The sequence below is a fragment of the Esox lucius genome, chromosome 8 (genome assembly GCF_011004845.1).
Source record: "Esox lucius isolate fEsoLuc1 chromosome 8, fEsoLuc1.pri, whole genome shotgun sequence".
Classification (NCBI taxonomy): domain Eukaryota; kingdom Metazoa; phylum Chordata; class Actinopteri; order Esociformes; family Esocidae; genus Esox; species Esox lucius.
In genome coordinates, this window is record NC_047576.1 from 14,863,279 (window position 1) to 14,879,231 (window position 15,953).

The 15,953-nt window shown below is 39.3% G+C and overlaps 1 protein-coding gene and 1 long non-coding RNA gene across 4 annotated transcripts in view; one reads left to right on the forward strand and one right to left on the reverse strand.

The window, feature by feature from the left end:
• Positions 1-2,887: 2,887 nt before the first annotated feature.
• Positions 2,888-13,742, reverse strand: LOC109616047. Of its 2 annotated transcripts, none has more exons than XR_002197084.2 (3): positions 13,700-13,742; positions 11,133-11,229; positions 2,888-3,643 (listed from the first exon to the last, which is right to left on the reverse strand). It is a non-coding gene; the product is annotated as an uncharacterized LOC109616047 (long non-coding RNA). The 2 variants fall into 2 exon arrangements; XR_004576080.1 differs by lacking the exon at positions 13,700-13,742 and adding an exon at positions 12,614-12,683.
• The window catches only part of nfic (nuclear factor I/C), a 104,332-nt gene continuing 100,523 nt past the window's right edge, over positions 12,145-15,953 (forward strand). The window contains exon 1 of one of the 2 annotated variants that reach the window (XM_013134985.4): positions 12,145-12,851. In XM_013134985.4, coding sequence (XP_012990439.1) covers positions 12,849-12,851 — 3 coding nt within the window. In that variant the 5' untranslated portion in view covers positions 12,145-12,848. Of the gene's footprint in view, positions 12,852-14,568; positions 15,141-15,953 lie in introns of those variants that run through there. The other variant, XM_010871846.5, reaches the window with a different exon arrangement.

Consider the following 15,953-nt stretch of genomic DNA (forward strand, 5'->3'; position numbering starts at 1 on the left):
AGAAGAAAGTCAAGTTTAAGGATCTTTTGCAATCTGTTCACTAAAATGAGTGTTAAGGTATAAGGTTTACTGGTGACCAGAGTGAGATATCTACTGAAGTAATAGATGTTTAGGAGTAAGCTATGATAGGTGGAGTAATAACAAAATTAGACTTGAAAATAGGTTGGTAGCAATGAGTCTGGCATCATGTTTGTATGCAGGTAATGAGTGTTGAAGGGAGAAGGGTCAATCTCTGCCCAGGGAAGCTCCGCCCATATAGAACACCCTCCCCCTCTTTTTGCGTTTGTGCAAAGGGGAGGCGAATAGTTCACTAGTATTATATTAGGAAAAGATTTACTGATATAAACCAATATAGCCTATTGGATATGCAAACTGTGCTATCGATGAACAATCTAAGCTGGCAATGTAAATTAACAAAATTCCTTATGGCAGATTTGGGCTGCTTCTGCGACCCGTAGAACAAGTAAATTGTCCTATGGAAAGATAAGCACTGAGAAACGAATTGGATGAGAGGGAGCGTGCTTTATATTGGCCGAGCTTCCATGGGCGGAGCTTCCTTGCCACGGGCCGTGGAAGAATACGCAACCCCTCATTCACACATATGATGCATGCCGTTGTTGGAAGCGGAAGCGCTCCATTGCTGACCATTCATTCAGGTGGTTCTCTATTGGTGTCTTTTTGTACTGCTATTTGACATGAATGTCTATGGCAAGTGTTGTTCCCCCCCAAAAGGGATGGGAACATGTTGCGAGGGGGAGGGTGCTCAATACAGGTGGAGGTTCCCTGGGTGGAGCTTCCCTGCAGATCTTTTTGGTGGCAACTTATGGAGGATCTTTTCGGTGGCAAGCCTGAAAACTATATCCTCATAGTTGAGGTTTGCCAGGATAGTCATTTTTACTAGGCTGCATGGGTGAAGGATGCATTTTGAATAAGAAAACAATTCTGGTTTTAATTTTAGACTGCATTTGGGCAATATGGGTATTGAGAAAGTTATTTATATTCCAAGTTGTTTATAGGTTTCGACATACTACAAATTCAGTCATATTTAGGACAAGGACGCTTGGAGGACAAGAAGGTTGAAGGAAGCTCTAATTGAAAAACATACTTTCATTTTTTTTGGTATCTTGAATTAGATGGAGGTCAGAGAAGGCCTGTTGGATGTTATTAAATCTATGTTGTTGGGGGCAACAGCACAGTATTCAGTGAAAGGCCAGTTGTGTACAGGATGGTGTTGTCGGTATTAAGGTGAGTGAGTTACCAACAGGAAGCACAATGTCACTAATAGACACTAATACGTTTGCCCCCAGAACTGAACCCTGAGGAATGCCCCTAAATACAGCAAGAGACATGGACAGCAGACCGTCGTATTTGATGCATTATAGGCAGTCAGATGAATAGTTTTCAAACCAGGCTAGACAGTCCTCTGAGACCGCTGGGTTGTGGAGTCTATTGATAAGGATGCAATGGGTGACCGAACTTGTGTTGTTTAGGAACTTTAAATTACCCAAGTGGCCAAATCTGAAGCTTGACTGAGAGAGAACACTGTGGGACTGGAGACATCGAGTTGACCAGGCATTCAACAACTTTAGACAGGCATGTCAAGATAAGATAAAGCATATAAGAATCAGGGTCAAGCTTGTCGTCCCCATTCTAATGAGAGGTTTAACAGGCAGGTGATACTGGTTGAGATTACTGAGGCATACAGTCTAAAACAATACAGGTCCATAATATCCAGCCAAGCTGATTTTTTATGGTTCCAGTTTAAGCAACTCATTCCATACCTCAGTTAACAGTATTGGCCAAAAGTGGAAACAAGGGGCTGCCCTGAGGGGGGAATTACAGGGAGTAGAGGCAGGAGTGCAAGCATCAACAGTGGGCCAGGGATAATTACATTTATTGCCAGTGCTAACAAAGTGACTGTTGAAGCTCTCAAAAACGTAAAATGTGTTGCTAAATATAACATTGTCATATTATAGTGGTTTAGGTAGCTAAGATTGAAAAAAATATGATTTCCATGGATTTTACAGTGTTCCAGAACATTTGAGGTCTAAAGCCACTGGAGGCAAATAGATTTTTATTATATCTGGCCCTTTAAATATATGTACACTGCTCCCAAAAATCTATGTGGTGAACGTTATGCTGCCTGCAACATCATCCAGTATGACTGGTTTAACAGTGGGTCAGTGATGGTCTGGGGAGGCATATCCTTGGAAGGTGGCACAGACCACCATGTGCTAGCCAACGGTACCCTGAGTGCTGTTAGGTCCCGGGATGAAATCCTCAGACTTTACGCTGGCACAGTGGGCCCTGGGTTCCTCCTGGTGTGGGACAATGCACGGCCTCATGTGTGTAGTCAGTTCCTGGATGATGAAAGCATTGATGCCATTGACTGGCCATCACGTTCCCTAGACCTGAATCCAATTGAAAACCACTGGGACATTATGTATTGGTGCATCTGATGCCGACAAGTAGTGCCACAGACTGTCCAGGAGCTCATTGATGCCCTGATCCAGGTCAGGGAGGAGACCCCCACGACACCATCTCATCAGGAGCATGCCCAGACATTGTCAGGAGTGCATACAGGCATGTGGAGGCCATACACACTATTGAGTCACATTATGAGTTGACGTGATGACATTTACACCGGTTGGAACAACCTGTGGTTTCAATTGTTTCATTGTATTTTTGGTGTGAGTTTGAATCCAGCCCTCAATCGACTGGTCATTTTAATTTCCATTGACTGTTATGTCATTTTGTTCTCAACATATTACACAATGTTGTTTTGATCTTTAGTATATTTTGTTCATCAAGACCCGATGTGTGATTTAAAGTTAAGTGTATATACAGTATCAGTCAAGATTTTGGACACATACTCATTCAAGGGTATTTCTTTAATTTCACTGTTTTCCATATACAGGAATCATAGTGAAGAAGTTTTTTTTACAACCAGTGGCCAGATATCCTGTAATGTACCCTTAACAGAAGTGCCATTGCTGACAAAAACAATACTAAAATGTTCTCTCAAGTTTTAGAAGATGACTAAAGCATCAGATGAAGTAATCTCAAATGTAATCACCTATTTTTAAGAATGTAACTAATCCTGATTATATTGTAACCGAGAGAGACACAGGGAACAGGCAAATCACAAGTGTTCAGGGCTCTGGAGGGCATTTCATTAGCAGAAAGAGCAATGGAAGAACAGGGAATATGAAAACCAAATAGACAAACCACTCTGCTGTTGTGGCTGCTTGTCTCTGGGGAGGTTTTGGAGGAATGGGTGTGGTCTGTCCATGCTCAGGCAGTGAGGCATGAAGGACTGCTGGGAAATGTGTTGTGGACATGTCCCTTGAAGCTTTCCTTCCTTCTTCATCATCATCACTTTCTTGTTCTTTGGCTTCCTCTTCTTTGGCTACTTCTTCTTTGGCTTCTTCAGCTGTCTTAACCTTGGCCCACAACTGCTTCTTTGGAGCGCTTAAATACCTGCCCTAATGAGGTCCTGATGGGAGGAAGCTGTGCAGAGGATGGACTGGCCTGTCAGCTGCCTCTGGAAAGTTGTAGAACCTTCTGGCAATGGGGACATTGGTGCGATGCTGATTCAGGAGTTGCACCAACGTCCAAAATAAACATTTTGACGTAATCCAACCTATTAACATATTTTTGAATAATCACATTACGTAATCCCCATCCCATCCTTCCCCATCAATCCTCCCATACCAATAAAACGTGCAAAATATAAAATACATGTTAAATACAAAAATGTTAAACAATACTGTCTTCTCACAAAAAGTTTACAAATGTTACACATTAAAATACATTTTGAAAATGAATACAAACATTATTTGGCTATGTTTTATAAATGGCAATCAATAGTAGCACAGAGCGTCTGTCAATATGTATGTATTATGCCTTTGGAAAGTTTTCAAATCCCTTCACTTTCTCTACATTTTGTTGTGCTATAGACATTTTTAATAAAAACTGTTTTGGCATCAATTCATTTAACTTAGTGTAATTTCTTTGCAAATGACAAACTGAAATATCATAAGTATTGTGACCCTTCACCATGACCCCGTAAATTGAGCTCAGATGGATCCTCTGTACTTCGATCATCCTTAAGGTGTGTCTAGATATGTATTTGTGTCAGTCTGTGTCAAGTTCAATTCCATGGACATGATTTACAAAGGCACATACCTGTGTATATAGGTTTCCACACTTCACCACACATATCAGAGCAAAAACGAAGCCACAAAGTCCAAGGACCTCTCTGTAGACCTCTGAGAATTTTATTGACTCATATTTCATCATTGGTGAAGGTATCCCAATTTATTAAATTACACAAAAACATATTTTAAAACCAGTCAGGCAATTTAAATAAATAGAAATGCATTTTCCTTATGATCTATAAATGGAGACCTATTCCAGACCACTGGCAATCCAAATTCAGCCCAAGAGCTGACCAGAAGTTCATAGAAGTCTGCAAGAACCCCAGGGTAACATTAAGGGATCTACAGGCCTTTCTTCCCACCATCAGTGTCGAAGTGCATCAGTCAACTTTCAGGAAGACACTGCACTAACCTGCCCTACAAGGGAGGTCAGAAAAGAAGAACCCTCTGCTCTCAAAAAAGAATATTAAGACAAGACTGATGTTTGCGAGGCAACGCCTGGTTAAATACCAAAACTACAAAAAAGTGATCTGAACTGATGAGTCAAAAATGTTGTTGTTTGGCCACATTACCAGATGCCACATTTGGCAAAAATGAAACACTACCTTCAAACAGAAGAACCTCATACCAACATAAAGCAAGGAGGCAGTGCCATTATTATTTATCAAATTCAATCACATTTATTTTATAAAGCTCTTTTTTCATCAGAAGTTGTCACAAATTGCTTTTACAGGTACCCTGCCCGAAACCCCAAAGAGCAAGCAACAAGAGTTAATGCAAGGAAAAACTCAGTAGTAGGGTCCAAATTTAGGAAGACGCCTAGAAAGGCAACAGACTCTGAGGGGTTGCCAATCATTTTCTGGTTTAGTGCTGCTTTGTAGCCTTAGGGCCTGGCCAGCCAGTCAGCATTGAGTCAACCATGAATTCTTCATTGTACAAGAGAATTCTTGAGGAGAATATGAGGCCATCTGTCAAAAAGCTGAACCAAACATGGATCTTGTAACAGGACAATGACACAAAAAACAAGCAAAGCTACAACAGTGGCTATAAAAAAAGAATGGAGGATTATGGTATGGCCAACATCTCAATCCTATAGAAATTAAATGAAGTTTATTTTATATGTCAATCGTGTTGAATGAAGATTACACTTCATTACACGTATGTCCACATACAAAAAAAAAAAACTACCAAGGATGTACTTACCTTTTCACAACAGTTAAATATCAAGTTCCCAGGAACATGGTGGGTCCATCATTGTGAAATGGAAGTCATGAACCAACAAAACTCTTCCTAAATTTGGCAGCTCAGCCAAACTAACTGCCAAGAAGAGCCTTAATCAGGGAAGTGACCAAGGACCCAATGACCATTCTAACAGAGTGTCTCTGCAAACATGGGGGAACCTGCAAGAAAGAAAACCATCTCTGCAGCACTACATCAACCAAGCTTTTAGTGGCTAGACAGAAGGCATATGACATGCCGCCAGAAAGACAATGCCAGGATGGGTGAAATCGGAAGTGTTAAACTGTAATGCCAAGCACTAAGTCTGGAGAGAAAACAAGGCACTGCTCATCACCTGCTAGCAATTTAAAAGAAAGGATGTATAGAGTATAATACAGAGGTTTTTGAGGAAAACTTCATTCAGAGCGCACAGGATCTTAAACTGAAAAATTAATCTTTCAGCATTACAAAGACCCGAAGCACACAGTCACCACAACAGTTGAGTTGATTTGAGCTTCATTGAACATGTAAGGCGAGACCTGATGTTCACAGTTAACAGACATGCCACATCCGATCTGACAGAGGTTCTGCTAGGATTTTTTTTTGAAACTGCTCAAAACCAGGTGTGCAAAGGAGGCATACCCAATATAACTTCTATGAAGTACTGAATAAAGATCTGGATTCTTATGAACAGGAGATATTTAGTTTTTTCCCCAATAAAGTGGCATGAATTTCAAAAAAAGTTTTTTCGCAAAAAATGAGGCCATCTGTCAAAAGGCTGAACCAAACATGGATGAAGTACTGAATAAAGGGTCTGGATTCTTATGAACAGGAGATATTTTGTTTTTTCCCCAATAAAGTGGCATGAATTTAAAAAAAGTTTTTTAGCAAAAGATGACTTATAAATTGGAAATTAAGTCTATAACACAACAAAATGTGGAGAAAGTGAAGGGGTCCCTTGTCTAACAGAATATTATCCTAATGTTTTTTAATATACAGTTAGGTCCAGAAATATTTGGACACTGACACAATATTCATAATTATGGCTCTGAACACCACCACAAGGGATATGAAATGAAACAAAAATATTGTATTAAATGTTTAGGAATTGCAACCATTTTCATACACAGTGTCCTTATTTCCGGGGCTCAAATGTCATTGGACAAGTTAACACAATCACAAATAAAATATTAACTTTTAATACTTTAATCCATTGGATTTGCAGGCAATGGCTGCTTAAAATTACAATGCATGGACATCACCAAATGCTGGGTTTCCTCCTTTGTGATGCTTTGCCAGGCCTTTACTGCAGCTGTCTTCAGTTGTTGTTTGTTCATGTGTCTTTCCAACTTAAGTTGTCTTCAGCAAGTAAAATGAATGATTAATCGGGTTGAGATCAGATGATTGACTCAGCCATTGCAGAAAATTCTGCTTCTTTGCCTTATATAACTCCTGGGTTGCTTTCGCGGTATGTTTCGGGTCATTGTCCATTTGTAAATTGAACGCAGTCCAATCAACTTTGCTGAATTTGGCTGAAACTGAACAGAAAATATATCCCTATACACTTCAGAATTCATCTGGCTGCTTGTCTTCTGTCACATCATCATTAAAAATTAGTGACCCAGTGCCATTGGAACCCATGCATGCCCTTGCCATCACACTACCTCCACCGTGTTTTACAGATGATGTGGTATGCTTCAGATCATGAGCCGTTCCAAGCCTTCTACAAACTTTTTTCTCCCATCATTCTGGTACAGGTTGATCTTTGTTTTGTCTGTCCAAAGAATACAGTTCCTGAACTGGGCTGGCTTTTTTAGATGTTTTTTGACAAAGTCTTATCTGGCCTTTCTATTCTTGAGGCTTATGAATGGTTTGCACCATGTGGTGAACCCTCTGTATTTGCTCTTGTGAAGTCTTCTCTTTGTGGTAGACTTGGATAATGATATGCCTACTTCCTGTAGAGGGTTCTTTACTTGGCTGGATGTTGTGAAGGGGTTTTTCTTTACCATGGAAAGGATCTTACGATCATCCACCACTGTTGTCTTCCGTGGACGTCCAGGCCTTTTTGAGATGCAGAGCTCACCACTGCATTCTTTTTTTGTCAGAATGTACCAAACTATTGATTTGGCCACTCCTAATGTTCCTGCTATCTCTCTGATGGATTTTTTTTGCAGCCTAAGGATGGCCTGTTTCACATGAGCTCCTTTGACCGCATGTTAAGAGTTCACAGCAACAGCTTCCAAAATGTGAATGCCACACCTGGAATCAACTCCAGACCTTTTACCTGCTTAATTGATGAAGAAATAATGAAGGACTAGCTCACACCTGTTCATGAAACAGCTTTTCAGTCAATTGTCCAATTACTTTTGATCCCTTGAAAAAGAGGGGGCTACAAATTAAAGAGCTGTAATTCCTAAACCATTGCTCCCATTTGCATATTAAAGCTGAGAGACTGCACTTTCAGTCCATATTTATTATTTAACTGTAACTTGAATATTCTTTGGTAAACAGGCAAAATAACAAAACTCGTCAGTGTCCAATTATTTTCTGGACCTCACTGTATATTTTCCATAAATGGGATCCAAAAGGAATAAAAAGAATGACCCAGCTTTCTAATATTTGTGTTTGGAAAAAATGCATCTGGACACATCAATTCTTGTTTCACTTGACTGTTTCACTTGGCAGTTCCTGATCTTTTGAGATCATTATCGGAGTTGCAAATATGTGAAAATAGAGTACTCCTGAGGCAATCCTCATATTGAGTACAACTGGATACTATTTTGAGTGGTGAAGTTTCTGGTGCCCAAGAGTGCTGGGGCATTACTAAATTGGGTGCCACACAAAATGCAAAAGTGCAGCAGCTAGAAAGTGCTTTGCTTTCTCTTCTCAAGTCACAACCTGGCCCTGTCCATCTTTGTAGGATGTAGCATTGAAAGAGTTATGTTCTCCATATTGGAAGTTATATAGAATATGTTACTACCAAACCTTCTGTGGTGTCCCCATTAATTGAATTATAGATCAGGACACGTGAGCTTGTGCCAAACACATGCAGCCAATTGTATGTAACCACACAATCAATTGGCATTGCTCTCTGACAAAAATAGCGAATTCTCATGAAGAATACTCAAGTTTGCAAAACTAATGTTTAAAAATGTCAGCCTGCCAACATACGTCCTAAACAATAATGAAGAATATCAACGAAAATGGAATAGCTTCAATTTTGACGATTATATAATTACTACTTATTTTTTTTGTATATCAGCAACAAAAAAACTTTGAAATACTGGAAAGTTTGAAATACTGGATCACTGAGAACTGAGACAAGCTGGTTCAATTTATGTCCAGAGGCAAAAACTGCTAAGAGTCAATGGGACAGAGGTAATATAGATATATAGAGAGATACTGTATATATACACTGTAGAATGTGTATATATACACAAAGGCAGAATAGTCAGACAGAATATCTGTATACACCACAAAAGTTGAGTTGAGCTGCTGCACTACAGCATTAATGATGTACAGAGAAAGCATCATTCAAAACCTTGTATTGCCGACAGCATAATCCACATGCGCTTGTGGTATGACCACAAAATGGCGGTGCCTCACCCTGCTCACTGTCTCAAACATGTTACACATGGCATGAGTGTGCTCATAAACATGCTGTGGAGCTATTAACTTGCATTTTTTAAACATAATAAACATGGAAGTTCAGCTACTTAGAACAAAACAAATATCCATGAAATCAGTCAGCCAATACAGAAAATACATAAGAATTATTTCAATTATTATCTTATTTAGCTAAAAGTTTAATTATTGAAATGTCCTTTTTGGTCCAAACTGTGACTAGCTGCCCAGTAGGTTATAGCTTCAGCTCGAAGAATGGCATATTTGATTTACATGTCCACCTGCTACTCACAGATTCTTTAAAGATGCAGAATTGGACTTCTGTGAATAACAAATAATTATTAGACCTCCCATTTGGGGATGGATGTGTAATATTTTGTTTAAATGTGCATAATCTACAGTATAATCACTGTCATACCTAAGTTAGCCATGATATTCCAAGTTTCAAAGTTATTGGTTTTGACAACTTACAGCACATATTAGCATATACATGAGAGAGTACAGCATTTCTTTGGCATGACCAGTGGCGAAAAAGAAATGCATCTTCCATCAACACATGAATCTTGATTACAGTAACTAACAAGTCCCTTGATAAGCATTTGTTTTATTAGCAGCAGCCAATGTTATGAGAGGTGGACAATTTGTGGACTTTAATAAGTACAGTCCCCAGTGTCTCAATAGTCTGTCAATTCCTCTATCTTTGAGAGCCTTGCACACCTGGATTTGGGCACTTTCTCCTATACTTGTCAAGCTGTCAGATTGGATGGGGAGCTTGGGTGAACTACAATGTTCAGGTCTCCCCCCAGATGTTCAGTAAGGTTTTATCTGGGCTTCCACTCTAGTGTTGTCTTGGCTGTGTGATGTAGGTCGTTGTCATGCTTTAAGATCAATCTTTGCCCCAGTATGAGGTCCTGTGGGCTCTGGATCACATTTTCTTCGAGGACCTTTCTCTGTTTGGCTCCATTCATCCTTCAATCAACCCTGACCAGCCACCCAGTCCCTGCCACTGAGAAATATCACTATAGCATGGTCCTACTTACACCACACCTTTCCCCATGTATTAGCCAGATGATGAGTGGTAACTTGTTTTCACTTTGGGTCTCATCAGACAAGAGAATATTTTGTCTTTAGCCATTCTACTTCGGTCAAGACACTCTACCATAAAGGCCCTTATTCAGTCTTGTTTACTTCACACTAACGGAGGCCACTGTGCTCAAGGGAATTTTCAATGCTTTAGAAATGTTTTATAACCATCCCCAGATATATGCCTCAACACAATTCCATCCTGGGGTCTACTGAGAGGTCCTTGGACTTTGCTTGGTTTTTCTTCTAACATGCACTGTCAATTGTGGAACCTTATATAGACAGTTGTATGCCTTTCTAAATCATTTTAATCAGAGGACGCCTCCAATCAAGTTCTACAGACATGTCAAGGATAATCTAAGGACAAAGGGATCCATCTGAGCTCAATTTGGCGTGTCATGGCAAGGGATTGGAATAATAATCTACATTAGATATTTTAGTTTCTCATTTTCATTAAATTTGCACACAATTCAAAAAAACATGTTTTTGCTTTGTCATTTAGCACACTAGTTCCTAACTCTGGTCCTCAAGTACCCCCAACAGTACACATTTTTATTTTAGCCACAGCTAAACACAACTGATTCCACTTGTCAAGTAATTATCAGGACCTCGTTGACTTGAATTGAGTATGCTTGTCCAGTGCTACAACAAAAATCTGTGCTGTTGAGGACCAGAGTTAGGAACCACTGATTTAGGGATATTCTGTGTAGATTACAAAAAGTATATTTAATTAATAAATAAAAAAACTATAACACAACAAAATGAGAAATTGAAGGGATCTGAATACTTTCCGCGGGCACTATAGACACCCAATTATTTATAAAATTGGCTTACAATCTGTCTCTTATTAGCAAATCTGTTTCTTTGCATCATTGGTGCATGCATGAGAGAGTTGTCAATGACTAGTCTTGATTCTAGATTTTGTCTCAGAAATAGCCAAAACATTAGGCATGCTAACTTGAAGTAAGAAAAGTACTGGTTAACTCAACAGTGACAAATGATCTGACCAATGAAGACATTTACAGTGGAAAACCAAAGTGTGCTCACCATAATGAAGAAAAAAACCAAACAACTGGATATCTCTCTGGATTGCCATTCTCAGATGACATCACCAGACAAAAACTAGCATTCAACACAGGGCGTCCTAAAAAATAACAAAACAAGAGCATGCAGAATTATAGAAAAAGACACATGAACCAGAGTGACTGCAAGAGGTGGTGAAGTAAGGTAAAGAGGGTATTATGCTTGGGCGTGAACAGAACTGGAAGTGGCTTGCTTGTTTTTATTAATTAAGTAACTACTAAAGTGGCAACAGTAGGAGGATTTCTGAAGTGTACAGAAACATTTTCTCTAAAACACAACCAAATGCTTTAAAACTCACTGAACAGCACTTTGAGACAAAAGTTTATTCTTGGATTTTAAGTAATTTAATGGATGATCTTATCCAGAGAGACTATCAGTGAAAAGTGCATACATTTTCATACTTTGTCACAATGGTCCCCTGTAGGAAATGAAAATTCTACTGATAAATGTGCCATGCTTTTAATAAGCATCACAGACACACTTGATTAGAAAGCTTAGAAATGTGAGTATAGATTCTAGAGGGCAGCAGATAGCCTAGTGGTATGAGCCTAAGGCCAGTAAACAAAAGGTTGTTGACTCGAGTCCATGAGGCACGAAGTAAAAAAAAAAAGATGTAGTTGTGTACTCCAGCGGGCAATTAACACTAATTTCGCATATAAGTAATTCTGGAAAAGACATTGATTACTGAAATGTAAGAATGCTAAGCGACAAAAACGTTGCAATCAAGTGTGTAGTATAGAATGCAGCATACATGTGTTATGCTGCAAATTCTGCATCCACAATATAAAATGTTATTGTACTGCAATAATAATAATTTAAATTCAGTACATTGCAGTTTTTCTGCAACCATTATATCCCAAATGTCACAACTGACTGCCCTTACTACACTTACACGGCATTTGAAAATGCAATAATGCAATATTGTTTGGTATTAGCAATACTTGCTACAACCGTGAAAGGTAGAACATTTGTAGATATTTCTGAGATTACACGTTTTGTTAATAACGGTTCAGAGCAGCCCTAAATAGATTTGTTATTTTTACTTTTTATAAACTACGCCATCAAATGCAACACTAGAATGCCCAAGTCGGACACACTCCCTTTGCCTCTTTTGCACACAAAACCGCGCGCACACGCACCACCTTCGTGTTTCATCTATTCCTTCCCGAGACGACTGAGATCTTCTATGAGCCCATCGTTCGGGACGTTTTTAAGGATTTTCATTAACAGACGAAGCATTGATACCGTCAAGGACATATGGGTAGCAAGCCTAGAATGCTGCAAAGCAATGAGACCGAAGAATCAGTCCTGTAATGTAAAGATACAACCAACTACAGAACGTTATATTACGACATCCTCAAGCGCTGCACAGGTTGCAGAATCTTCCCGAAATCGTGCAGCCCTTAGAAATAATATAGGCTAATATTTATGTTGTCCTATTGTACCTTGTTGCGAGGATTCTGCTGGAATTGAAGCTGCAGACTTCGCGTGGGACGTTTGTATTTGATCTCTGCGGGTTATTCTCCCCTACGAAGACCAGGGATTACTTCTGTACGCGGATAAATGGATATGGAATAATAATAATAACAACACGTCGACGAGATGACCAGGAGTTGAACTGCAGTGCTGCATAAGCTATAACTTTTCTGGGGGTGGGGGGGTTGGCAGTTTCGCTTCGAAATGGTACGTTTACAAAACAATTTAATAATTATTCGTCCATTTTACCACAGAGACATGGCGATAATTAACACGAGTTGTGTGCACTCTGTTAAGTCTGATTGAGATCAACGGAAATATATTTTTGTGTTTCTGCTCCTTTCGGTGTTTTGTAGGTAGTTACTCATATTCTTGTTGGTTTTCAGCCAAGCGGAAGGGTTTGTAAGGAAAGGCTAGAAAGGCAGACGTATATTTTACATGATTAAGATAGTAAAGCGTGTTGGGATCTCTCCCGCAGTGAAAGTTATTAGTTTTTTTGGCAGTTTCTCGGGGGTGTCGCATATGTGTAAGCTATTAACCCCGGGACGTCGAAGGCTAAGTTGAAGTTCAAAGCCAATAGACTCGGTGCCCGTTTAGAGTTTGTTCAGCAGAAAATGGCCGCAGCCGGAGCCGCAAGGGCGCCGGCTTGAATTTGAAGCTCAGACCGACAGAGGCGCTCAGTCCCTGGATAGCGTGTCGTTGTAACACACTTAGAGCTGCACTTTGAGTTTATTTGGTGTCTGCTTGAAAAGAAGAGCCTACTGCTTTGGAACTATATAATGTTTTATTTGTTGGCCTACTTCCTTTTTGGGATGGCATTGGCCTAAATAATAAAATGGCCCATTATTTGATCTCAACTGCAACTCACTTCTTTAAGTCCGATTGAACCCCACCATACCCAAACTGCTGTTCTTTAGAAAGTTATTCTTGGGTTTTACCATTATTTTTAGTTCATTGAAATAACAATATAATAACAATATGCAAAAAATATTGTCCCTCCAGACTGATCTTGGTATTGCTCAACAGCTTTGTAAAATATTAACTGTTCTACTTACAGTATTCCAAGTAGACCAAGAAAATGTGTATGCCCCATTTCTGCGATGCAGTTATGAAGAGGCCATGTAGGCTACGTCTTATGTATATAATGGAGTTTTTTTTGTTAAAGGGGTAGTATGAAACTATAAGGTGTACTTTAAAACAACCGGCCATTAATATTACTAAAACATAATCACAGTATCCATCACCATATAATAAATTGTCACATTTGAGTTGTATTCAAACATTAATACTTCAGGTTGACTAAATACGTTAACTCAATCAGACCTGGTTTTGTTTGTACATAGCCAGTGAGGCCATAAAGGTGCCAGAGAGAATGTTCTAATCTTTCTTGGTTTGATAATTTTTTGTAAATTACACATACAATGTTCCTAGGTCACATCCTAATAAGTAAGCCTACTATATATACTATATACTATAAAACTATTTCTGAATTCAAATGAAAAGTAACAGTAGGCAAGTTAATGTGGCCTAAACACTGACAGCTCTGCGCTTTTACGCACATATGTTTTAACCTATTGCTTATTATTAGGTTTTGTGCTGGATCTCAGTGACATATGGTGACACTCAGTGTGCCTAAAAATATCCCTTGATAACGGACGATGAATTCAGTTTGTTTTGCTTGATCTGGATATCCACGTCATGTGTTTTTTTGGTGGGAAAGCTGTTAATCGTGATAACACCCCAGTCATGTAGTTGATGTTTTAGGATACAAGCGAGACGCCACTTAAAAGCGCTTGCTATCGGTCCTGTAGGCTAACTGTGATGCAACACCGGCATCAATGCGCACGAATCGTTAATTTGTAGGATATTACGCAGCAGTTGCCAACCACCGGTTTGGCACAAGCGGACGTACAACATCGCCGGCTTCAATGCTTTGATAGGCTATAGCGAGGAGGGTGTGTGCGCGCTTGCAGGGGCAAGAGAAAGCCTCTGCATTTTTTTGTTTCTAACCATACGTACGGCGTTGCACCTGATTTAAACCCACTATTTAGTTTAATTCGTGGACTTTGGGGCATTGCTGGACACAAGGAATCAGGGTTACTGCTTCTTTAAATTATTTTTGGGATGGGCTATTTTCATAACGTCATTTCATTCCTCCCTCTTTTTCATTTTCTCATTCTTTGATTCTTTTTCTCCCCCCATTTCCTAAATGGAACCGATTACCCGACCCTTTTCTTTTCCCAGCTTTCCCAATTTTCATTCAAAGTTACTATTTTTACTTCCTAGGATATTTAACTTGATCTTTACGTCGGTGTCATCATTTTTGGTGGGCTTACATCTCAGCGAAAGTGAACTGGAAGTCAGTTGAGGCGGAGGTGTTTATGATTATGATGAACTGCAAAATAATGATTCACTAACTTGTCTGTCTGTTGCTGCCTGACAAGTCGTTATAAGTTCACTTTCACCATGATGTACTCTCCTCTCTGTCTTACTCAGGTAAATTATTCATTTTGCTTACTTTTTCGGGGAGTTATTATGCATGTGCGTCTGTGTTTACTGAACGTGACTGTGAAATGCAGATGATATTTCAGTTTAGAAAAGGGCGGGATGAGTGTTGGCTGGCACAGTCCTTTGGAAAGCTGTCTGGCAGCTTGACTTCATACATAGTTTTCATTAGCACTTCGACGCTAATGTTTTTAATCTATATTTTTAGTCGTTTTTCCTTGTGGATTGGTAGAAAGTAAAGCATTTACATTTATTAGCTGTGACCATGCATACGAACGCAAGCTGAAGGCCTACGAGGATCATCACTTTTGTAAAAAGTATCAGTAAAAGTTTATCTATATCAACCCTGTGTATGGGAGAGACCTACACGAAGTATTCTGCTCTCTTTTAAGTTGAGGGACAACATCATAGCAAGAGCTGTGGTTAGACTTGGTAGCAAGTGAGTTTATTATTGTAGTCCTGGCTAATTATATAAAATAATGTGTATTTTTAAATGTTTTATTATCATATTTTTTATAGGTTAAGACAGTGAGGAAAGTAAGCTAGGGGATAGCATGGGCCGGATTCGAACCTATCAGTGCACTGGTACGTTGGTCCTGGAGGCAGCGGCTAAACCACCCCAGACCAATTACAAATTATTTTACTTATTTTAATAATTTCAAATGGAAAATATCCACATTTATTATAGCGTTTAATTGGTTTCGCACTTGTTCTATAGTGGTATATTTCTGTTCTTTACCTGCACCATGGAATAGTGTGAGCGTTTTGGGGCATTTTTGGAGTGCAGTAAGTTGTATACACATC